General features: G+C 42.8%; 1 protein-coding gene across 1 annotated transcript in view; it reads left to right on the top strand.

Moving 5' to 3' along the window:
- Nucleotides 1-661: 661 nt before the first annotated feature.
- LOC131285875 (uncharacterized) overlaps nucleotides 662-26,262 on the top strand; it is a 40,113-nt gene continuing 14,512 nt past the window's right edge. Inside the window, exon 1 of the mRNA XM_058314730.1 lies at nucleotides 662-752. Coding sequence (XP_058170713.1) covers nucleotides 662-752 — 91 coding nt within the window. The remainder of the gene's footprint in view (nucleotides 753-26,262) is intronic.

The following is a 26,262-nucleotide window of genomic DNA, read 5'->3' as shown; positions in this document are numbered from 1 at the left end:
TACTGCCACTCGATTGAGCATTTTTTGTCACCCAAAGACGGTTCGGCAACTTAATCGAGCAGTAAAGCAGATAACAATAACAATCAGTTGAAAATGGCGTCTTCGGGATGGTTAAGGGGGAACTTGTGGAGATAATTCCTTCGGCGGGGTTTACGTTGATGATGCTCTGCTTTTCAGATACCTGATCCGGCGAGTTTGGATGGAAAACATTTTAGTTCAACTTCAAAATCTAGCATTTGAATCAGGGTACTATCTACAAACTACAGAGAAACTACAGAAAAGGGTTAAAATAGGGTCGTTTTGAAGACGTGCTTGTGGTACTCTTTTGAAGCACGGGAAGATTGTCCCCAGCTGACGTCAGCACTGCAGAGCAATCTTCTCTCGTAAGTTCAACAAATGGTTTTCTTGCTGCAGCAAGGTGGCAATTGTTTTCGTGCGGGTTCATCGTAGTTGCGTGCGCGTTTGGAAGGAGGATGATGACGAAAAAAAGGCTGTAATAACACACTTCCCTGGCCGCAAGGTTAGCCACGAAGCGATCGTAACCTATGGTGACGCTGCTGCTGCTGACCCAGATTCCCGGCAAACCTAACGAACGCCGGCTTCGGGTCGCTCGCTAAAAGGTCCCCTGTGTTTATGGGGCTTCAATCGAACCGTTTCCGAGATGAGACACTCCACGGAATCGACGCTGCACGTACGGATATTCCAATTACTATCGATGGCCACCAGCACCGCCACCACCGTCGATCGAATCGGTAAGCTACGTGACGGGGAGGGAGAAAAAATCCCATCCTACGCCACCACATGAAGTGGTTCACGTACTCCAAACGCACTTCGTGGTGCATACATGCCGCATCTCCCTTCTCCGTTCCTTTCCACACAGAGGGGCTAAACCGCAATGGGATCAATTTGCTTTCGCCTACAACAGGCAAGCATGGCCGCCCCTCATTCGACCAAGGTGAATGTGGCCGGGCCCGAGCCGAGGCTGCGGGCTTCTTCGCCTTGGCATTGCCTGTACGCGCGGCTCGAATTTCTGGGCCGAGGTTGGCGGTTTGACTTTTCGGCTTCGATTTTTCCCGCGCACTCTAATTAAGTGCTCGAGCGGCGGATGTTCAAAGTGTCGATAGATTGATCATTGAACGGAGCACAGTTAACACTTGCATTCGCAGTGCGGCGTCGGTGGAATCTCTTAGATCTGTCTGTTTTCAGAAAGACAAGAGAAAAATCATATGAAATACATAGGAGCCCTGCTTCAATGGAAGGTTTTCTGCTTCTTAAATCAAAAATAAAGGATTGAAAATTTCATCTATTGCTAGTTTTCTACCATCCTAGTTGCAGCGGATAAAACATTTTTGTAGTTGTTCCTTCACAAACGGTTGCCAAACTTCTGAGCTTAGGTTCCTGCTTCGGTGCAACAAAAACAATCTGAAAACGATAATAATTAATCATATAATTTTTACAAGATTTACAAATGAATAATTGTCAAAACGACAGGGCTGCATGCGTGACAGCGTGAGAAGTGAGGAGTGAGAACGGGAACGCTCACTCGGGACTAATTAGTACAAAAATTTGAACCGTAGCACACAGGGGTTCACCGGGACGGGATATAAAAGGAAAACCCGAATGGGACTGGGGGAAAACGATAGTGAATTGACGAGTCAGTTGACTAAGTCCAAAATAATTATTTGCCTCGAACTTCTTCGAAATCCAAACGTTGTAGTTACAACAATAAAATTTCATGGATTGAGGAGTCCAAATCAAATTTTGCCGAGCTACCCAATGATTAACAAACCCAGGAAGAAGATTACACTAACGAAATATATGTAAATGCCATTGAAATGGCGGTATGCCAAATTAAATTTTTATAAGATTTTTAAGAAAAACAAAGCTTTAAAAAATAGAATAAAACTAAATTGATATTGACACACATAATAATGCAATATAAATATTATTTTGATATGTAATGAGCAAATTTTCTTATACTTCTATGCTAAACGTCGATAGACTTGCTCGATAAGATTGTCCAAAGGCTCTATACTGAGTGAATAAATATGCATGAAGATGTTGTGCTGCATTCATTGTGGTGAATCGCACCGAGAATTTTGTAAACAAACAACCAGACCATAAGCTGGCATTAATCAGCATTAAAATATGCATACCAACATGTTGTATGCGGCGGCAGCCGGCATAGACTTTCTTCAGGCGCTCACGTTTTCGATGCAAATCATCAGGACATCCCACGCCTTGCTTATTTTCCTATCATCATCGAAGCGCTCATCTTTTAAAAGCGATCAACCATCGTCGATCGAAGTCGTCGCCGTACGTCATCGTCATCGTGCCGCCAGGCGCTCCGAATCCCAAGGGGCTTTTCCCGATCGGGTTTTCCCCAGCACAACGCAAAACGACCAGATGATGAGCTACGTGATGCGAATCCTGGCACGCACAACGTGCGCGCGAACGTGAAGGAGACCAGATTGACGACGTTTCCGAATGCGCATCCATCCGCTGCCGGTGCCGCCCCGAATGTTTATCTCAACCCACCCCCTGTTGTGGTGTTGGTTGGTGGTTGGTTACAACAAACATCCATTGGGTGCATCGAGCATCGAGCTCCGGTTCAACGATTCGACGAATGTGCAAAACGATTCCAGCAGCAGCAGAAACACGCAGTTGCATCGTGGCGGGCAAAGTGCGGCACTTGAATGCAAGCTGTCTTTTGCTTCCTACCTCGAGAATGTGACCCCACACCCCCTCCCCGCGAGCCGAGGGAAATTATTCCACCTGATACCAATGCCCGTGTCAACTGATCTGTACGATGATGTCGTTGTATTTGTCGAACGAGTAGCGCTCCGGGAAACCCCTCTCGGCCCGGGACCAGGCAACTCCCACTTCGTGATGGATGTATGCAGCAACTCCAACATCCACACGGCATCGGCTTCCCTACCCGGTGGTAGTAATATCATTTGCATATTGATTGAAATCGAAATTCGAAATTCAATCAATTTCCGCATGATATGAATTTTTAGTCAATTTCATTACACATTATGCAATTTGTCTCGCTAAGTTATTTTATTGCGTCGAGCAGCGCTGCATTGAGTTGTTGCCGAGTTTGTTACCGTTTTTTTCGCTGTGTTTTTTTTTCATTTTTTCATCGTTATTTTTTCTACTTCGGAGAGAAACAATCCCACACACACAAACAAATGTGGTAGAAACATAGAAACCTTTCAGGTGAGGAGGGAGGTAGGGACACACATTCGAACACATTTGCTAGGTTTTTTTTCCTGATCTATTTTTTTGCCACATTCTTTCCAACCTTATCTGTGGTGGAATGTTATTTTGCGCTCCCGGTTTGATGTTTTCTTTTTGTTCTACCGGCTTTTAGGAGGGTTCGTGGCGCTAGGTTGGAAAAACATGCAACATGCATGAGCATAACCCAGGCGCCACGGGATGCAATGGTTTGTTTGACATTTTAATGAGTGGTGCTTTCCTATGGTTTTGGTTTTAAATAGCATACCATTTGAGGTTTGGATATCAGTTTAATGAGTTTTCTTTTTTGCTTTCCAAATCATCAGTTAGTGCTTTTTTACGAGTTTAGTATTTTAATTGTAATTAAAATAATTAGGACAAAAATGAAACTTTTAACTAGAAGAGTAATAATACTTGCGTTAAATATTCTTTGAACCTTTTAAAAAGAAAAACCGTTAATCAAAAGAAAACCACCAGGCGTCTCCATTGAGAAAAAGATTTTTATTTTCAGTAAGAGGCTTATACTTAAAGGCAATAATAATCTGCTTTAATCTTCATGAAGTGTGCTTTTGAAATCATGCTGATTATATTCCTTAATCATGACTGAAGGAATGCAGAAGGCTGAGATTGTTTTTCCTGTGTCATTGTATATATGTTTTTATTTTGACAATTTCTTATTAAAGAAAATTTGTCCCAAAAACTCTATTATCGATGTCACACAAAACGTATTCCTCGGCTGATTATTTTAGCATCATGAGTTATGGCGATTACCAAAGAGGAAAAAATTACATTTGTAAATGATTTGTTGTATGACGTGTGTCCTTTTCTCATTCCCTCCCCCTCCCCGTTCCAATTCCACGGTCCTTCCACAAACCGTTCCGCTGTCGGGACAAATTACTTTAGCCCGAACAATGATTTCACCTCCACCCCAGACCGGCAGGACCAATTGTGTTCGGTGGGCGAGCGAAATTGCCAACGAGCGCCCATCATCAAAACCCATCAGGACGGTGGCACCGGGAACAATTGCTCGGCGCACTGGAGCGTACCGAAGAAAGCGAAGGAATAGAACAAAAACACATACCCATACACACACACACATGGTCTAGCAAACGAAGCGTAGAACGACCAGACCGGGATCGTGCCTTTCTTGTGCGTCGTTTGTGGCGCGGATATGCCGTTTTCTTCACCGTTCGTTCGGAGAAAACAATTGGTCCAGAGTTGGCGGAAATGTCCAGGCGAAACCAGCCGTACCAGCCAGTAACATCCGGCCGAGGGAAACTGTCAACCGTTTGCGTGATTCGGCGAGACATATTTCCGTTCCGGGGGTTTTTCCAGCATGTGAGGAGAGTTCGCTCTTGTTTTTGCGTTGTGCCGCCGTTTTATTCACTTACCGCTTTCGGTTTTATTTTTTTGCGTCGTGTTTCTCCGCTCGACATTAGACATCGCAAAGATGGCGCGTTTTCATACGCGACTGAGTACGGCAATGAGATTTTTCTGACAGAAAAGACACACCACCACCACCCCGGGCACGGGCTTTTCCACCACCTAGGCAATGATCGCGACCGCAAGTGGTGAGTCGGGGTTTTTTTCCCAACCGTAAAACTGATGAGTAAGATTGAATTCCATTTTGTTTTGTAGTGTCTCATGCACGTTTGAGAGTTGGAAAGGAAAAGCATGAAATGCCGATCGGGCGGAATGTGTTCTAATATACGGTACCTACGGGAAGCTCTAAAATAAAACAAAAAAAAGTAACAAAACACTCACACACACACATGCCCCCCACTCATATGTGCACGAGCACGCTCGAAAAACTGCAGACAAAGTAATGCAAGAAGGAAGCAACAGCAGCAAAAAAAGTAGAAGTACGGATCTCGACGACAACGATGCAGGAAAATAATGTCATTTCCAGCGAGCAGCGGAATGTGGGAAATGTGGCAACATGCTTCCGGCAAGACGGCAAACCGGAAGACATCATCATCATCGTCGTCGTCGGCAGCGCCGGCGTCGTCGTTGTGCGAAGCGGAGGAAGGACTGTGTCGTAGACACTTGTAAAAGGAAATCGTTTCCGTCCACCATCCACCCACCGGCTCTAATTCTCCCGGATTGGTTCTGCTCGAGGGGGTTTTCCACGGTTGGCCAGGTTGGGCGTATGTAAGCGTGTGTTCGTGTGAGCGTTTTTTTTTTCTCTCGGAGGGAGCGCGCTTCGGGGCTTCGGAATGTCTGGATTTCGCTGTCTTGCAAATTCTTTTTCGTTCACGGAAAACATTCGATTATGTGTTGCCTTTTGTGCTTGATCAAATTATTTACGATGAAAAGCAATAAAACAAAAACGTAACAAATCACATATGAATTGTTGTCATGTTTTGGGGTGGAATGAATTGTATTTTGTTTCGTTATCTTTTGTGATGAATTTAATTTATTCTTCTTTGGTGGATTTCTATACTTTCTATATTAGACACTTGTTTGTTAAACTACGATAAAAACAATCCTATTTCTACTATGAAAAATCTTGTTTTTATTAAACCATTTACTCAATTATACCTACCGTCGTTCACTTGTGAAAATTGTTTTCATAAATTTATTGAAACGCTTAATTATATGTTCCTTTGCAATCTTGTGTTTTTCTTTCTTGCATCCAATGTTTTCTTAACCTCAACGACATGCTTTTACTGGACACTGTCTTGCCTTGTAAATGCTAGCTAATGAGCGTCGTGTCCTTTCACGGGAAATCAGCCCTCGGAGGCTCGTGTCTGTCGTGGAAGAAAACATAAAATTTCCAAAAATATTGCCCCAAGCCGGACAATAAACTGTCAGTTATCGTCCACTGTTTCCGCCCGACTCGAAGGACACCGGAGAGGTGCGGTGGCAACGTTTTTAGAGGGAGCGTGGGAGAGAGAGATAGGGAGAGGGTACAAAGATGGCGCAGGGTGTTTTTTGTGTTTCAAGAAAAATAATCATCACTTGCCTTGGAAGCGACCCAACGACGTGTCGCGTCTCTCGGGGGAAAAACCGGAAGCAGTAAACATTTTATCGAAGAAGACCCACCGCAACACTCCCCCCCCCCCCCCCCCCCGCTACCGTCTCGGACGTGTCCATGTCGTGGCCGGATGTGGCGGACAACGCCATCTTGCCGTCGTCGTGACCCAACGGAGGAATTTTTGACGAGCCCCAGAAGGCGGACCAAACGGCGGACACGACGCTTTTATTACTTGTGCGGGAGTTTTCCGGTCGCCCGGAGAGGGTAAGGGTGGGAACAATCGGAGGGGCGGCTAATTAAAGGTTGGCATACCACAGCGTAATGTCCGGTTACGATCGGGGTTGCACCGTCCCCTTGGGTGGCGTCCGGAAGGGACATTCAAAGGAAGTTGGAAAAGGGAAATATAGGCTACTGGAAGGGAAAATGGTTGAAAAACAAACCCCCTCCTCACACCCATTTCACTGCTGCGTTTTCGCAACATTTCCCGAAGCTTTTCGTCTCCCCCCCACCCGGCGGGCCGTCGTAAAGATCACGAGTTTTTATCTTGGGTCTCTCCCCCCTTACCCCTCCCGGTTACGCGCTTCCGGCTTTTTGAAAACATAAAACACAGGCGGAGGCAAATAAAAGGAAACCACTGCGAACGCCCAGTAAATCGGTTCGATGTAAATGCGCACTCGATCTAGATAGATGGTATTCGTTTTTCATGCTAATCAACTTTCCCTATCTTTACCGTTATCGTTACAGGTTGAGCTAATCGTCGGAGAGCAAACATTTTTCGTGGGTGAGTGTTGTTTTATGTTGTGGGTTAGATTTTTCCGTTTTCAGGTATCGCGTGCTGACGGTAAAATATGTTCCTGCGAGTTGCCATGGGCCGTCGGTTGCGTACTTTAATCGTGTTATTCAAATTTGCGCTCGATCTATCTGATAAATCTAAGCATTCGAATTGCTAGAGTCGTTTCATTCCGTTTCATTCGTTCGCATTGTCCAGGTTTGGTACTTTCATGATTTAAAATGTTTTTTACTGTTGTTTTATGAAATTTACTCGACATTTTACTTGTTAAACAGTGCTTTTGCCTTGTTCAATGTTACTTGTTATTTTATTGTATGTGATTATCATCTTTTTACAGAGATGATAATCGTTTTTACATGTTGTCATTAGAAGCTTTTGTGACATAATGTTGCAATGAAATATTTATATTAAGTGGAATCGCATACGGATTTGTTTATTTACCTATCGTTTAATTTGCCTTCTTGAGTTCATTTTCGATGAATTGGATGCATTTGTCAATCATTTTCGTCAAAATTAATGGTCGTTATAATCAGTACAAACGATCGTTACTCCCCTAGGTAAATTTCAGTTCCTAGGTCTATGAACATAGGCGATTGTTTATTTTAAACCATGGTTAAAATTAAACAAATCCGCATGCGATTCCTCCTATTATTTCTTCATGCAACCGCACCATCGGTCATTGATGTGCAACTCAATTGAGTTGGTTGATTTGTTCACCGTTTCATGTCAGCGCGTCAACGAGCTCCAATGAACCGATGAAACGAAACCGTTTCATTCGTAATCAGTTTCACATCGCACATGGCTTCTCCATCGAACACCAACGTGGTAATAAATTTGACACTTTACTTCCCAGAATCGATCGACACTCGTCGTTCACTGACGGCACGAAGATGTAATTTCTGTCACCGGCTTCGTTAATGATGATGATGATGCTGATGACGATGCTCGGCACGTAACGACTGCATAGTGTGTCGTCACTGGTTCGATGTTCGAAACCATCGTCGGTCCATCTTCATTTCTGTGCCGATCACGGCGAGGGTTGATGGTTTTACCTTCACTAGTTTCCTTCGTTGCGGCTCGTTGCCCCACGCCTTGTGGACTTCTCCTAATCACTCAACCAAACGGCGGTCTTACATAATCGACCTTAATTGCTCGGTTCGACTAGAAGAGCAGCGAATTTGTAAGGTGAATATTGTACGTCATTCGGGAACCTACCTTTATTTTCGCAACGTCTTATTCGATGGCGTTATCGGGTAGACATGAAGGAAAAAAAAGGTTGTGAACTGAATCGAGGTGGTGAAGCCAATCATTGGAGGAAATAAATATCCACTCGAGAATATGGAAAACTGTCGATTTGCTGGCCGAAGGTGGAAGAATAATCGGTCCTGCTTATTGCTTGTGGCGTGCGGTGAAGAACGTATTTGATTGCATGGTTCATTTTCGTAAATATCGCATAAATAAAACATTTTCCTGCCACTCCAACGCCCAACGAGGCCTGGGATGGCGTTCGGGTCGAAATGTTCTTCAATATTGCAGAGCACTCAATTTTTTTCCCCGATGGAAATCCACCTTTCTTTAGTTGTGGTGAGTTGGGGAGTTTTTTTTCCTTTTTTCCCTCAGTGCTTGCAAGGAGAGAAAAACATAACATCAATCCAAAGGTGCTTCAGCTTACGCTCCTGGTTGCTCACCTTCGGGCCTGCCAATGGTTGTTTTCCCTGTTTGGCGCAGTTTGCTCGTTGAAATTCATTGAACTTTAGTCGATGGGTTTATCCACCCGAACGGAATGAACACGATTTGTCGATCCACCCGAACGACCCGAGTCCTTGAGTCGGCCGACAAACACTCGTCTCAATCATAATTCACTATCACGCTGCAAAATGGCCTCCGCCTCCCGTAAAGCTCGAAGCATGAATTTATGACTCGATGTCGATGGAAACAAACCACCTTTGCTTGCGTTGAAGTGTAAATAACTCGCCGCACTGTGTGTTCTCTGTTCTGAAAAACATACCCCGCATCTAACGGATGTGCTTTCCGCACTGAATTCCGTGAATCAAGCACATCTTAACATGTGCTTGGTTCCGAGGAAGCCGCTTTAATTAACGTTTACAGTGTGACGCTACGGCTTTGGAGCACACACTGACGAGCTGGTGGTTGATTGAGCCGGTGCTAATGAGCAGCATTGTAAGCCCGTCCTCAGCGAACGACAGGGCATGTTACGAAACGTTCCGAAATGGAGGCGCCGTTTGCGAGGGAAATTTATGTACGCGCCACGGGGCATTTGTCTTTCTGCGTTCGATTCTAGTTCGATTGATGTGTTGATTGACAGCAGCGATGTGTTGCGGTTTAATAATTCAGGTTTGTGTTAATTACATTTGGTTATTCATTGGACCCCATTTGATGTAATTTAATTATTTTTAAACTAGCAAAGACATATTTAATGTTGTTTGATATATAGAAAAACAACTTTTTACTTCTATTACAGTACGACTCGTTACAAAATCAACAAAAACAAAGCCAAATGTATCCTGGAAAATTAGTTTCATTCCGCTGTCAACCGTTTGCAAAAATATTTACCTATTATCCGCCCGCGGCGTTCCGTGAGCCGAAAGTTGATACAATAACACAAACTTCAGCCTCGTAGGAAGTTAGAATTAAACGGAAAACTCCCCCTGGGGTGAATGGCGGACGGATTTTCAACACGGAATAGAACTAAAACAAAAAACAAAAACGAACAAGCCAACCTGCTGATTCTGGTGAGTATTAATTTCACGGCGAAACGGATCACGGGCGCGATGTCACACAAAACATCGTGACAACGCAAACGATCCCATGGCGATAGGGGCGAGATTGGCAGCAGCCTGGAGTGTTGTTTCCCCGATGGAAAACCCGATGGCATCGGGACGACTAGAAGTGACGCCGTGTCCGAACGTTTGGCGAGCGTTTGTTTTGGGAGTTTTTCTTTCGCTGTTTTATTATTCTAACGGTGTTGTGCTGTTCTGGTTTTATTTCCCGGTCCAGTTTCACGTTGTACACTTTGCGAATTAAAATTGTAATCAGATAATTGACTGGGCGTTTGCGACAGTCGCACCACGCGCCATGTTTTTATGTGTGTGTTTTGTTTTGTTTTTCACTCGTCTCTGTTGTTCCACTTTTTTGTTTTACTTCAGAGAATGTGTTTTGTCTTCCCGTCAGCGCCAAACTAGATTTTATTGCTGTCATCGGTTTGGTGTTAGAAATTTATTGATTCAACCACACACTACTCCGGCGAACACACGCGGGCTCTAGTCGGTTGTAGGGGTTAGGAAATCCCCCCCTGCCTCCCATCTTTCCAACGTCGCAGGCCAACCCGGTGGCGGTCAATAAATTACAGATTAGCGCATTGTGCCTAATGCGATTACTGCGCGGTCGAAATAGAGGTAACGGTTGGCCATTGCCGAGCCAAACAATATTGATGGTGGTGTAAATTTTCGCATTTAGCTCCGATTGGTTTTGCATTAAATTTTATCGGCTGTAAAAGGATTACACCGGTCGGTTGTTTGCTGGTTTTTCGGGTGCGCTTTTTCTTTTATGTCGGTTGTTGTTAGTTCCCGATGGATGTTTAGTTCCATTACATCTAATTGAAACATAAACACTTTAATCACACTAAAATATTTCTCAGTATTAACTTATGTTTTCAAATGTTTTATCATTCATCTGATATAGGATAAACTTTAACCATTTTACTTTAAAAAAAAATGACACGAAAAACACCCAAACCGGTGTTGATGGTGCTTTTTCCAGTCATTTCCTCCCGTCACGCTAACAACTCTGCTTTTAGAGTGGATGACAAAGTTGTCACGAAGAATTAGACACACAGGCAGACGGCAAGAGTATGCAAAACAATTCCGCCGCTTCCTACGAAGCGCTACTCGAGAACGAAAATTGCTTAACCAACCCGAACAAACCGAAACGCCAGCGCGCGGGCAGCTCCCGAAACGATTGCGATAAGATATGATACCACGGGCGGGCTTCGTGGACCATAAATGCATTCACTCTGACTTTGGACACTTGCTCTTCCAACTCACGACAAGCGAGACACCGACCATGGCATCGCTGCAGAAGCACACTTTCCCAACGGGCATCATCTTCGTCGTCGTCGTTCGAGTGATAGCGTACTTTCCACCGGTGGATGGAGTCTTTTCTTTCCACCGCACCAAACATGGTGATGCATTTTTCTGCATGCATTTTCTATGCTACACGGTGTTTTGCATTTTTCCATCGCTCATCGCGACCCAGGCAATATGATTTCGCATCTGCAAGAGCCACTTATTCTGCCGCCGATGCACACGATAAGCTAAACGATGGACGGTATACGATCCGTGCGTAACATTTGTCTGGCGTCTCGCGACATCACGAGCTCCAGTCGACTACACGTCGCTTGTTTTTACATCGGCCCTCCCCCGCTCAGCCCCCAGGCGAACACCGATAAGGCGACCGATGATTTATGATGACATAATGTCCACTTATTGCTACAAAACTGCAGATGAGCTCCGCATGGTGCACGTCCCAAGGTGCGTTCCTGAGGAACCCCCCGAAGCAGGTTTTCGACGCCGCATCGTAAGAAGCTTGATGGACTTTCAGCACTGTTAGCGCGGGTTTTGTCCAGAGTTTTGCCCGAAGGCTTACTTTGCTACCAGGAAGTGTGCATTTGCTTGTTTTGCATACAATAGTTGATGGCTTATCACATAAGTTACAAGCAATGCGTTCCTGAAATGAAATCGTTGTTGGTGGTTAATTGGAAGAGATTAATTTTATACAAACATACATTTAAATGAGGAAAATTTTCAATATTGAAATAGTACAGTAAAAATTTATGAAATTGGACAAAATGTTGAAAGGATTCTTTAAAATAATTATTAAATAACTATTAGACTAAAAACGATTGTTTAGGTAAACAACGAAAATAAACGACATAGAAACAAAACCATTGCAATTCATAATAGAACCATAACGGGAAGTGTAAAGAAAAATGTTACGTATGAAACATTGTTTGATATCAGAGCTAACTATTTGTAAACTCTTTTTCATTTTTTTTTATTTTTGTTGCACACATGCATGCATGCAAAACCAGTTGGGAATGGTTCTTCAAAGTGAAACTGTGTTTCATCATAAACCACACGCTGAGCGCTTGAACGCTCTCGGTGCAATGCTTGTTTAATGCTTCGCCGAGCAAATATTTAGCTTGGTTCTCAAGCTACACATTTTTTTTGTGTCTTGATCTCTTCATGTTTTCCATGGCAATTTAAACAACGCGCCCAGAAACGCGAGGTTATTTAATTTGTTTCCTTGCACACCAAAGTTGATCGTGCAAGCTTGGTCGTTTGTCAACAAGTTGTAAAAATGTGGTTCGTTTTTCAATATTTTACTAAATGTATAAATTGTTTGGAATGTGCACAGAAGCGTTGCATCATCATTTGCGTAGAGCAAATGGTTCAGTTTGCTCCGGCGTTGCATTTTGGGGGGGTGGGGGGGGGGGGGGGGGGGGTGGGGGTAATAAATGTAATGGCCCCTAAATGGAAAACCACGTCTCACGCATCACCGAACCAGGTTGACGGACACCGAACCCCCGTTTCGTCGAGGATCGCATCCTCGCTCGGGCCCGTTCGTTAGCATGGGAAAATTACATGAAAAGTGTACATTATCAGATGAAAATTTTTAATTTCATTAAAAGCATTTCCATCATGGTTCGCGCCGGTGCAGGCGATGAACGGTGGCGATGCGTCGGCCGGGAGCCTGAGAACCGTGAATAGTTTTCATCCAGTTCATGGGCCGGAAAGGGGAGCGCGGGGGTGGGCATCCGGTAGGCACAGGACAGCGGAAAATGTGCGCCTCGCGGAAGTGCATTACGAATGCGGTAGAGGATGAAGCAAATAGTCTGAGGATGAACAAGCATCGACAAATGGGGCAGCTGCAGCAAATCCGGCATGATGTGAGGAGTTTTCCGAGCGAATGCAATGATGTCTACATTAATCCTGTCCTTTAGAGGGTTACGGACGATGGAAAGTACGGTTTAACGTTTCTTTGCACTGATTATTCAGCATTTTTATGATATGAAGCATTTCTCATAATTTTGTTGAGTTTAAACTTGCATATTGAATTTAGAAGTAAAAATTACAAATCAATCACAGAATATTTGTGACTATTTTCCTTGGTTTATAAACATTTCAAAGCACTTTTTCATTCAAATTAGATCGTAAAATATTTTTGAAATAACATTATTTTTCGTTGGAAATCATTATCATCATTTATCTATAGTAAAGGAAGATATTTATTTTAATTTTTCAATCAAACCCAGAATAAATAAGCCACTCAACACCCATCCGTACACGAATATCGAAACACCGCTAGAAGACAATTACACTCTACCATAAAAACCTAATTAACCTCCTTTACCAACTTGAGCACTTCTGCATCCAGTTCCGCTTCTTTCTGTTTTCGAACTGGCCTTGGTTGAAGGATAGAAGCTCCCGATTCCCGTGTGAATACTCTTTCCTTCCCCAGATTGTGCCCGAAACAGGTTCATTGGGAGGCAAACTTTTTCGCTCAAATCAACTTTGCACATCAAAAGTTGGCCAATTTTTTCGTTAGCGTTGCCTCGGCTGTGGCCTTTTGGGAAATTAAGGAAAATAACGTTAAGAATATTCAATGTACTGTAACTGAATGGGTTGGGATTTGATGCTAGAAATATACGAAAAAAAACAAATGAACATACAATTATCAATGTTACGATTGAAAGGTGTAAAATGTTATCCCAAAAAAGATTTGCAAACAAAAGCATCACACTTGTCTTCGGGTGGATTGAAGAAACCAGATTAAATTCTTCACTGGTCCTACCTGCCCAACACCTTGCGATCGGATGGAAAATCATTCGAACCAGGAATCGGTCGTTGAAAGCGGTGAAAAAGTTCGGCCTACGCACAAGTGCCACGATAAAATTCTCCGGAGAGCGCGAAGAGCACTCCAGTGGGGTGCCCGGGGAGCCTTTTGTGAACTGCATCGACCAGAATCAAATTAAAAGTAATCTTGAAGGGAAAACTTTTTAATTTCTTTTTAATTATATCAATACGGAAAGCCAACGAGTTTGGCGAAGCAAAAGGTACAAAATACTCGGGGCCCTTTTTTTTCTTCTTCTTGTCCGTCATTTAGTACCTCTACCTCGGTTGTGCCCCGGTGGGAAAAAAACTTTTCCGATTGTGGTTGAAGGGCCAATAAGGGAAGGTTAGGGAAAAGGGGGTGGTAAAAGGTAAAGATTCTTTCCATGTCACAGCCAAAGTGTTCAAAGGCCCGCTTGGCAAAAGGTGCGCTTTTGCACTTCCCGGTCGGACCCCCGGCTGGCAAACCATTTCCACGAAGGGGTTTTTCCTCCCCAGATGGGGGGGAAAAAAGGTGGCGTGGCGGTGATCGCTGACATTTAATTTCCGTTTGGAAAATGCGCCTTCGAAACGCCACGTCGATTGCGAGCACTCATTGAGGGTGAATTAAAAGGCCTCGGCGGGTTCGGGGCGAGGAAAAGCGTGGGGAGAAAAGTTTCACAACTGCCAGTGGGAAAACTGGCGCCATGCCAGTCATCGAGCCACGCAGTAGAATAGGTGAATTCCAATGCGCGAGGGAAACAAATACGCATAATACGCTACATTCTCCAATCCCAAACGCTCTCCAACTGAACTGAAGTTACCGAAAGGAAAATCTTACTTCAGAAAACTGTTCATTACTGCTCTGTATTTCCTTCAACAAAAGCGGCACTTGATTTTGTCCCACAATGAACTCAAATGAAAAACCTTGTGAAAACAGTAGCAATCCGCGTTGGAAAAGAAAAGTTTGCTCCTTTTTCCCACTACTAAACATACTCCTTACCATAATTTACCCCCCACTCCCATCCAGTGAGGCGGGCAGTTTTTCCGGGGCACCTAAATGGTAGGCAGGATATTCACTTACCGTGCAGCTGTAATTTGCTGCTCGTGGCAAGTTGTTTGGGAACGCACACAGTATCGTGCCGCATTATGCCGTTCGATGGCAAGAACTGCAAAGCAGAAAAATAAAATAACGGGTAAATTGAACTCAACAACGTTTTACGCAATTTGTTTTGTGCATTGTTGAGATTTCCCCTATTCATAAAGTCGTTGGCAAAGTTTCAAACCCATCCACAGAGTGAAGGTACCGTTTCAACGTGGTTCACGGTATAATTTTATCATCTGTTTGCTTCGTTTTGTTGTTCACGTTTTGACCCGTGATATTTTGAATGTAAGACAAAGGGTTTGAGGGTTAATTTTAACTGAACAAAAAAGTTCTTGGTTGAATTTATGAAAACAGATTTTCATTCCATACTTCATACCTCTATATGATACTGTCACGTTATCGACATTCTACCGAAAGGGTGACATTTTTTGTTAATTAAATTAATAACCCGCTGCAGAAATAGCGGCGGGCTAAAATGGTGACTACAATTATCCGGGCACACCTCCACCGGGCGGGCGGGTTGTGGGGCGTGCCCAAGATGGCTTAATTGTCGGCGCCGTAGCAATTAGGGTTCCGCGGAGTCCCCGACAGTTCGACGGTTCGAGTGCGAATATCAATAAGACATTCGCACAAAACGGGGGTTCACTTACAGCAATTAAGGTTAAACACCCGCTCGGCAAAAATGTCACGTCGCAGCAAAAATGTGTTGCACACCCCGCTTAGAAACCATCAAAACCCGCTTAGAACCCCATATTGACCCGCTTAGAATGCCCAGATTCTAAGCGACTCTGAGTTACTTTTTTGAGAGTGTGTGCGTGCGATGAGCTCGTTTTGAGCATGTGTGCGTGCCGTACCGCAGTATCCCTTGCGTAGTGGTGTTAGTGTCATCAAAATGCAAACGTGTGTGTGAACACACGAAATGAGAAAAATTATTTCAATAATTGAATCACAATTTATTCACTTAAAAACTATAATTTCACGCACTACACACATGACTTATTTCACGCACTTTTTCACGCATTTCACACGAACTATTTCACGCACCTAAGGGCAGCAGCACAGCGATGGACGGCAGCAGTACAGCGTCCGGCCATCGTACTGTCAACGCACTTTTCACTTTTTCCGTCACCCGATGGTCTGAAAAACAAAACACAAATACGGAGTTAATTTTATGATTTTAAGATCACTTTCACGCACTAAACTATAACTTACCGTGCACAGTAATGATTGGCAGCATTACAGCGGTGTTCAGCAGCAGCAGCTGCTGGCTGCTAACTGGGGTTGACGACCGGCTTCAGCTCCGTCAAGGTGGTCTGAAAAACAATAAAAAATGATCTTTTATACGATGTATGCTTAAAATGATAGTAAACTGTACTATAGATTATGAAAATACTTATCTTTTTCTGTCGTGCAAACAATTTCCTCCATCCTTTTCCATTGGTCAATCCAGCAGCTTTTCCCGACTCCATCCGGCTTCATCCGACTTCATCCGGATTCGTCCAATCTGCAGCAACCGTGTATAAAGCGGCAGGAACTAACACTTTTTGCTAAAAGAAAGCAAATAACACTAAATACTTCATTAACATTTTAAAACAAACTAGTTTTACTTAGTTTTTGCTCCACGCACAGCACACACCACTGCTTTGTTTGGGTTTTGGTTGAATACTGCGAGCTGTCTAGGAATACTAGATCAAAGTGAAATTTTATTTCGGCCAAAATATGTTGGCCAGAAAAAGCGGGTAAAGCATGATGAAAACTTAAACCATCATTTTAAAAATAATTCATAATGTGTACTCGTTGTCAAAATTCATTTTACAATATTCGCACAGGAATTAAGCCGTGAATGTATAAAAAAAAAGATATTTATCAAGACAGATTAAATTATGTCCGCTGAGCATGACGCCCCTCTTATTATGTAATATTTAGATCGGCATTTGCCGATGAAAATTTGAACGGAATCGTAAGGTAAGCTTCGAACTCATGAAAAATAACACTTATGTTAATTTTTACTTCTCTTTTGCTGCAACTACCATTAACAATGAACTGCGATAAATGTAATAACGCGATGGAGCTTTCGCACCAGAGTGTTGAAGTCCAAACAGAGCCCGGAATGTTGGAAGCGTGGTATTATAAAGGATGTTTACGGAAGTGTACGTTTGCATTAAACAAAAATAGACAAATTTTAACGACTTTTCATGCAAAACCGGAAAACGCTAGCGATTTTCTGTTGGAAGCAAAATAAAGAGTAGCATTTCTTTTAAATTTAGAACAAGTTTTATAACTGTATCTTTTAAATTGAACCCGCCTTAGCCTAAACATTAAACAATCTACGTTTGATTGTGTGTTAAAACATCGAGCTTTATCGCGGACCACGTGACCAAAGATTATTTAAAGCCAGACGGCAACAAGTGGTAAAAAACCTTGGTACTCTATGTTGCTTTTGAAGCTTGTTACAGTACATTTAAAATATTTTGAGGTCCCTTAACTCTCATAGCGTGGCTGTAGAACACCATATCGTGGCTGAAAACCAGCGAGAAGGCTATGCATAAAGTCGCTGTTCTTTCTGTTAATACTTCCGGCGTATGGAGAAGTGTATAGTGTGTAGTGTTATGCGGAATTAAGCATCTTAATGAGAAAACATCATAAACAGTACGATTCAGTGGTTTAGACATACCTGGGCACAGTAAATCATGTGCAAAGAGCATCGGAGGAGTTGAACGGGTCAAATGTAATCGAAATACCCCACACTACTATCCCTTCTTATGCCTCTCAAGTACAACCAATCGAAAAACATTTACTTCAATTAAAAGTAGGACCTATTCCAACATTTTAAAATCCAAATGGTGTAGTATTTGGGCATGATTGCATTAAAACAACTGTAAAGCATCCTCACAAGATTGGTTTTGTCGGCTATGGCTAAAGTTTCGGCTAAGGACCGTATGGTCGGCTTACTGGCAGTCGGAATATTTTTTAAAAGTACTTAAAAGGTTAAATTTTACAATAAAATTCATATCATTCAATTAGCTTGGTTGACTTTCTTCTTATTACCGATGAAAATTTGTCTAATTTTTTTAATGCAAATGTTATACAGACTCGTTATTTATTTACTTGTTTTACTTTTAGTATAGTGATGCCGTGTACCAACCATTGCTCTGCGTTGCTAAATATGGTTCAGCAAGGCGCAAGCAGTTCATTTTTTCTACTAAAATTTAGCAATTTATTTCTTAAGCCACTATATCGTGCGCGATGTCCTGGGCTATTCACTTCCGTTTTTTGTAAGCTAACATTATCATCTATAAACTCATGAACATCAAAATAAAAATTATCATCAACATTTATGTTACTTAAATTACTTATTTTATCTTCTATTTTAACCATCTTTTACATGATATTATTTCCTAATAATAATGTCTAACTCTAATAGTTAAAAAGTATTGGTTTTATGCGATTTTTTTAAAAATTCAATTATAGAGCGTGATAGGCTCAATAACAAACAAAAAAATGAAAAGGTCGTTGAAATATAGATCCAAATTAATTAATACAAAAGATAGTAACAAAGGGAAAAAACAAACCTTTCATTTTCGAGTAAGTGGAAAAAGTATTTATCTTTTGACTAATTATATTATTATATTATATTGGCTTACGTTAATGCTTTTGCTGGTAGTCATAACCCACACAACACGAAGTCGTATTAAGTTGAAGAAATTGAATCACATATGAGCATTTTTCGAATCGGAATCGCAGTAAGCATAGACAATGTACGAGCAATGTATATTCTTTGTTCCATATGATGCCGATTAAGAATGTAATACGATTTTCTTTATGCATACGTATAGATAAACGAGCAATGTCCGGCTGATGTATATCGTAAGTCGTATATGATGCCGACTTAGAATATATACGACTAAACATATACATTTTGAACAATGTACGGTTAGCGCCTCCACTTTTGTACGTATAGGCATTATTTTAGCATCATTTACGATTCAATCATATTGCATAGAAGTACGATTATTTCAAATTGATATTCGATTTACATGCATATGTGTTGTGTGGGAAGGGCTCATCTTGTAATATGGAAGAATCTCTTTTGAAATGAATTGAACTTTATTCATACAAATGCTATATATGGACTCAGCAGTGCATCCGTGGAAGATTTAACATGGTTTAATTCTTATAAAGAGCCACGGATTGGTACTATTTACCTTTTCACTACACAACAGTGGTAAAAACTACGCCAAACCAAACTTCTTGAGTAGTAATAGATGACTATTTCTACTATCATTATTTGGTTTTTCTGATTTGTTTTGAATATTCGACCGATTCGTTACCGTTCTTTGAACCTTATGCGCTCTATAATCAGATTTTTTAAAATAAATTTGCATCTATACTTATAGAAGTCACGGTAAAACCAGCATTTGTTTCATCCACCAAATTATTTGCACTTCACAACATAATGATTGAACAATAATCATTCTTTATACTTACCAAGCGGCCATCTAAATGTAGAAACACCAGGAGGCAAGTTCATCTGTTCTCCAAAATTCCCAGCTTCCCATTCTGCTTGCGCTGCCTGCTCCCCTTCCCTCGTGAACTGACGGACACGGTTATAACTTTCACGGCGAATTCTATTCATTTTTTATGTGAAAAAAACCTAGAAAAAAAAGGTCTGAAATTTTTAATCTTCAAACATTTGTAACTCCAAAACTTTTATGAAAATTAAACGCCTACTCACCTAGCAAGCCTGTTAAACCTTTTACACAAACACATACATTCAAACACGATGTGTATACACGACGCGGGTGATTGAAAAATATTCGAGGTAGCATAGAGAGAGACGAGAAAAAAATTTGATCGAAGGAGAAAGTAGGATGGCCTACTCAATGTATCGACGATGTTGCAAAACGATTCAAAAGTGTGGGCCAAAGGGGGGGTGAAACGGAAGGAAACGGGTGAAACGTAGCAGAGACACTCAATTTTTGAGTGATCCTTGCCGGCCGGGCATACGCTTTCATGTCGCGCGATTGTGAGAATTTGTAAAAGGGGCACAGATTTAAAAAAAAGACTTAGCCCACTAAAAGGGGGAGGGGGGGGGGAGGTCTACCGTGTTCGTCGCACAAGATACGCGCCAGAGGCCTCTAATTGTGAATGGTTTAAGTTGATAGCGTTTCGTGGCTTCATCTTTGGAGCTCCCGCTGTCACGCTGGCATGACGATCTCTTATTCCGTGCACGTTCGTCACGAGGGTGTGTGCTTGGCTGGAGTAACACTTTTAATTTCAGCTGCACGGGGCGTGAACTGAAGCACCATTTTTTCACTCGCATATCTCATAGGGAGTTGAATCCAAGTTAGTTCAGAGTGTGAAATAGAGGAAAGTTAACGCATGAATCCGTTAAGGCGAGGATTTGCAACATCCATAGCAGCATGACGTCTCAAACCCAATGTTATTTTATAGTTTTATACGTTCTTCTTCTTTTGTCCACGACGTAAAAAGAGAAATTTAATACCGCAAAGACTAGTAAATTTGCTACAGAAGAGGATTGTTCCAGCGTAAATCGAATGACCACACATCATCATCCTTGCGGGGTCAACTAATTGAGCCCGTACAACGCTAACCTCTTCGGAGCTCGATCTAATATTCATTGGCGAAAACAGGAAAAACAAAATTGACCCTAAAATACCACCAATCCACAGGCTACTACTGGATGCGGGAAAACCTCGGCTAGAGGTTTCCAGGTAGGAAGGGGCCAGCCAATCCTCGGCACTCCGAAGTCATAACTTATGCGCTGCAAATACCATCGGCTGCAGCCAGTTTATTATCCAATTACTGGTTGCCGGTCAGCGCTGCCCAATGCATTTGCCAACGCGGCCGGAAGTGTTGGGGCACGGGGAGTTTCCCCATTTGCCTCCACCGATCCTTCCCGATTCTCCACGTACGAAAACCCAGGTAGTTGCTGGTGACTCTCATGGGAAAGTTTTTTTTTTGCTAGGCTTTTTTCCCGTTTCTCTCACCGTAACTTTAATCCAATATCCTGTATCCTGTCTGCTCGTTTTCGTAAAACCTTCCTCTTTCCGCCGGGAAAGATACCTAGGTTGGGAAATGCATCCACCAGCAGTGGCCGATCGGGCCGAGGATGCGTTGGCTCGTCGTTCATGAATTATTGTTGCACGGCAACTCCGCACTGTTATTAGTTTTCCCGTCCGCAGTCGCCAACCCATCCAATGTCCCGGAAAGGGGAACTGGGAAGCAGAAAACGTAGAGAAAATATGGAGGAAGTTTTTCCCTGTGCCAGTCCATCGGTTATCTATTGGGGGGTTTGGAGTTGAGGACGGTTCGAAGCTGTACCACGAACGTGTATGAAAATCATGGAACTAAAGTAATTAAAACTATTTGCTAGTTGTTGGTTGAATGGCGCTAAACGTTTTGTGGTAGTTTTATATTCCTCCGAACGTGGTTCGTTCGAGGGTTTGTGTTGATATGAGTTGTGCTTTTCTGCCTTCATTAAACACTTACATGGAATGCTTGGTTAGCTTTTCCACCTTCAACTATGTCTATTCAGTTCAATCGTTGATGAGAAAATTACTCGTATACATTATTAACTCTACCAACTCAACTTTTCATTACTCTTTAATTTTATAGAATCCGAAGAGTTTATAAAACATGAAATATTGTGATACTTTTGTTAACTTCAATTAATTTTTTTTCTTTTTTCTCTTTTCAGTCTCGTGCCCTTTCTCCAGCTGGATTGCATAAATTATGTACAACCTACCGTTTTAATTGGATGCTTGTGATAACAACAACAACTATTTAATCTTATCTACACCGCCGCAATAAAACACTTACATACGAGTGGAGTGAACGAGCGAACCCGCAAACTATAGCGAGCAACAATGGGAAATATTGTCAAGTTGTTGCTGCTATGCTTTTGCTTAGCGAAAGGTAAGGTTGACCTTTTAGTCCTTCTCCTTCTATTTATCATTTATGTTTTCCCTTATTTCATTGGTTTGTTTCCTGCCTTGATCCTATCGAGGCACCTTCTGTTTCTTTTGCATAATTGTTTCCACCTCGATAAATGGGTAACGAGGTCTGGGAAAGGTGCACCCCGTTACGGACCAGCCGATTTCTTGGTGGTTTATAATTTACTTTCCTCCCGGCTACACCACATTGGACCGATGTCAAAATGTGGCCGGTTCCGTTTCTGGTGGAAAGCCTTTAATTATAAGGCCGTCGCGCGTTTCAGCGAAATCACTTTTGTTTTCGTCACGCCATTAAATACCGCGAATTAGCGCCCTAATCAGTGATTAATTATCAGCCGAGCGCGGAAGGAGTCCGGGTCGGGTTTTATGCCGTAGCCATTTGTAAATGCCACCGCCTTTTGGGTCGGAAAGGTTTATAGTTTGTCATCGTTTTGTGTTTAGAACTGCAGGCTTTCTAAAATGGAAAAAAACAACCGGAGCACAACTAACGTGAAAGAAAATGAACGCTTTGCGTGACAGCGTGAATCCTGGGCGAACAATTTACCGAACTGCAGTTCGGTGCAGTTGACCCCGTTTTTGTTGTTTTTCTTTTCCGTGTTTGGTGCACTTTCGAGCGTCCATTTAGGTGCGTTTTGGACGTCATTTAGTGCCGAGGCCGGCTGATGTTGAACGTTGAAGTTTCTTGCCACGACATTGTTGTTGTCCCCGGCCCGGTGGAAAACTCAAAAGAACCCCCGAGAAAGAGTCCCGGACCGTCGGCAAGCACCGACCGGGCGTTCTTTAAATGGTCAGACAATTATAGGCACGCCATCTCGAGTTTCGTGAAATAACCAAGCACCCAAGGGGGGAACGGACACACACACAAACAGCGTAAGGCCTTTGAAGTTTTCCCTTCCCAATGCTTGACACGCCATCCGAATGGGGCAATTGCACAAAGATGGTGGTGGTGGTATGTGTAGGGAGCTTTTTGGGGCCGGACTGTTCGCTACACAAGGACACGTGCGGTCCCCCTGAGGGGAAAGGAACGGACAAAGGACGGCCGGGATGTGCTGTAAAAGTTGTTTTAGGTCAAATGGTGGAGCCCACGAGGGTCCGGTCACGAGAAATGGTTATGTTTATGCAAATGTCATTACACCACCGGAAGCGCACGGGGAGGAGGGGGGACGGATCGGCCGGACGGATGTCGCATGAAGGGGCTGGGGGATAGGGGCGAGGAAAACTTTAATGAAAAGTGCCATCTAACCTACAAAATAATTTTCTTCACTCCCCACATTGCGGTTCGGTTCGGTCATATTTCTTTGTCTTCGAATGGACCCGAGCACGGACGCTTTGTGGGGAGGGGAGAAGGTGGCACCGGGGTCGGCGAGAAGTTTCCTTGAACGCTCCAAGAAGGCAGGCTTCCATGGAACCGAAGAAAACTTGCGCTGGGTAACTTTATGACCTACAGGGGTTAACAGCAATATAAGTGGCGTTCGAGTTCGATTCGAGTGCAGCGAAGGGGAAGCGGAAGAGGAGAAATCCAAGAGCGCAGCAGGCAGACGGCACTATCGGGGAACAGCAGACAAACGGTATTACAAGCGGATCCGGAAAAGCACAGCAGACCGGCTCGGCCGACGACGATTTACCACCACAATAAACGCAAGCAGCGTCGAAAATGAACGACATACTGCATTTCGTCCTTAGGAGTGTATGTGTGTGTGTCGGGGAGTTATTATAGAGGGAATTGTCTATGTTTGCGGAGGGAGGGTGTGGAAAGGAGTAAATAATCGAGGTCCCAAAGATGGTACACGCCAGGGCGAGCGAACGCACGAAGGGATGCAAGGATTGAATAATGTCGCGGACGTGCTTGTTTAAGATAACGCAATGGTTGGGTGAACTTACGAAACACGTCCATGGGATTGAGTTATTTTTAATGAAATTTACTCCTCTATCTGTTAAATCCATATGCACGATGGTTTAAGGTCATCCAATGTTTGAAGTTTGAAGTAACAAGTTACAGTATTCCCACGCACCGGATTAAATTATTTACGTTAAACTTTTGCTTGCATTCCATGTGCTATGAACACTTCAATAGTTTATCATTGGAAGGCTTTGAAGTTAGATTTAAATAAAAAAAAAACGTTTTTTTAACGACTTTAATTTGTTGACGTTATTAAGTTTACGTATTTGTTATCGTATTTTAAGGCATTTCTTTTCGCTTGCTGAAGCACGTAACAAAATCAGTATAATAGAGTTGAAAATGAATAAGTTAGAGAACAACAAACTAAAAATTTCCCCGTGTTTTTCTTCATATTGGCAATCCCAAGGATTCCAGGTTATTTGTTGTATGAAGTTTGAAATGACAATTATAGTATAGTTTTCCCGCATACAAGATTAAACTCTTCTGTTTCGTTTAGTTGTGATATTTTTTTATAAGCTCTTTGTTCAACTGAAATTTGTTGATCTCAAGTTATCAATTGATTTTTTGCTTAGCTATAAAAGAATATATTTCATTTATTATGGTATTACGGTCATTGCCATGTTGTGTAAAAGAATAGTATAGTTATAAAAAAATAGTTTAGTATACGATAGTATTATAGTTTGCCCGTATACGAGATTAAACTCTTCTTAAACTGCTGTGTTTAGTTGTGATATTTTTTTAAGAACTTTGTTTAACTGAACTTTGTTGATCTCATGTTATTAAAACGATGTTTTGCTTGGTTATTAAAGAATATAGTATAAAAACCATAAGTCAAAGAGTCATTAAACATCTGTTCACAAGTGTTTTGTTTAGATTGTGTACTTGTTTTTGATTTGATGTCTGCACAAAATGGGCTTAAAACTACACATTGGTTTTATTTTGGTGCACACATGTTTTTCGTCCAGCTTTTAAAGAAATCGATTGGAAGTTGTAGCATTCATTGCTGTTATTGTTGCTTAACAAGTAGGTAAAACAAAGAAAAATGCCAACTAGTTTTAGTAGAATAACAGGAAAGCCAATCTTCGCTGAAAGCCTCTCCTGAGGGAAGGAAAATATTGTATCTCTTCCCTTCACTTCCAGCAAGAAAGGATGTACGGCTCGTTAATAGGACAGTAATGTTCGACCTGGCCTGTCCTTTTTCCTTGGCGTAGCAGGTGTGTGTTTGGACGGCCAATTTCCGATAATAGAGTTAGAGACCTTCCTCCCCCCTCCCTGAGCTGAACTCGACCTGTTTCTCAATCGATCGGTTCCCTCCTTTGCTTTTGCGACAAAGAATGGTTGCTCAATAGCTTCTTGTCCTTTATTCTGTTACTTGCACAAAGGGCTCTACTTTCCCGAGTTACAGTACAGTCAAAAGCCTACGTGGAGTGCCCTTGAGTTTGGGGCTTTTTTTTCCTTTCATGTTCCATTGGTTTCCTTACTTTCGGAAGGACTCTCTCCCTAGATCGGGTAAAGGCAGCAAAGGAAGTGTTGGTGCGCCGCCTTCTCCAGGCCAACATCCGGGTCGTAAAATACCTGTGTATGTTCCATTGATACAAATTTGCATAAATTCCCATTTCCAGCTGCACGCTCATGACCGTATGGCTACAAAGTATCGTCTGAGTGGTTTCCCACCGGGCGAGCTCCTGGTCCTCCCCTCAGGTGTCTTCGCCCGGGAGTGGAGCATACCAGGGACCCAGGTTGGTTGTTGATTATTCGTGGCATGAGAAGTGTGCTTGCCAGAAGTGCGGAGACTGTGTTCTCGTGTACGGAAAATGCTCTTCCCGGGCCACGTACTCGTGCGCTCTTGTACCAGTACCGCCAATTATCGACTTTTGCTCTTCCCTCCCACCCCCTCCCCCAAACGGATGCGCCCCGTGCAGACAAATCGAAACCGTTCGGAAAAGAAAACCCGGAGGGCGAGCGTAAGGAAAACTTTTGTTTACCATCGCTTCCACCGGGGTTTTTCCGCTACCGGTTCGGTGTTTGTTTCTCTTTTCGGGGTGGGAGGGAAAACGAGATGTTTGTCTGCCAGACCGTCGGCCTATTTCCATTCTAGGAATTTGACCATTCTTATCTTGCTGCCGCCGCTTTGCGTACCAGAAAACTCAGGATTGGGAAGTAATTCCACCGGGACGACCACATGAGTTCGGTGAGTGAACGATCATTACTGTTTTGGGAGGCGGCCCCCCAGGTTTACGGTGCCTGGCGTACAATTAGAGCCCGGTATCGATTTCCACGGACGGAAAAGCGTGCCTTTTGAGCCGCTGTATCGGAGACCGGAAGCGAAAACGAAACGGATATTCTCCGTTACCCAAGGGATACACTGGAATTAGCGTGGGAC

This window comes from Anopheles ziemanni, chromosome 3 (genome assembly GCF_943734765.1).
Source record: "Anopheles ziemanni chromosome 3, idAnoZiCoDA_A2_x.2, whole genome shotgun sequence".
NCBI lineage: Eukaryota > Metazoa > Arthropoda > Insecta > Diptera > Culicidae > Anopheles > Anopheles ziemanni.
The sequence above is the reverse complement of the archived record's forward strand: the minus strand, read 5'-3'. Positions and strand labels throughout refer to the sequence as shown.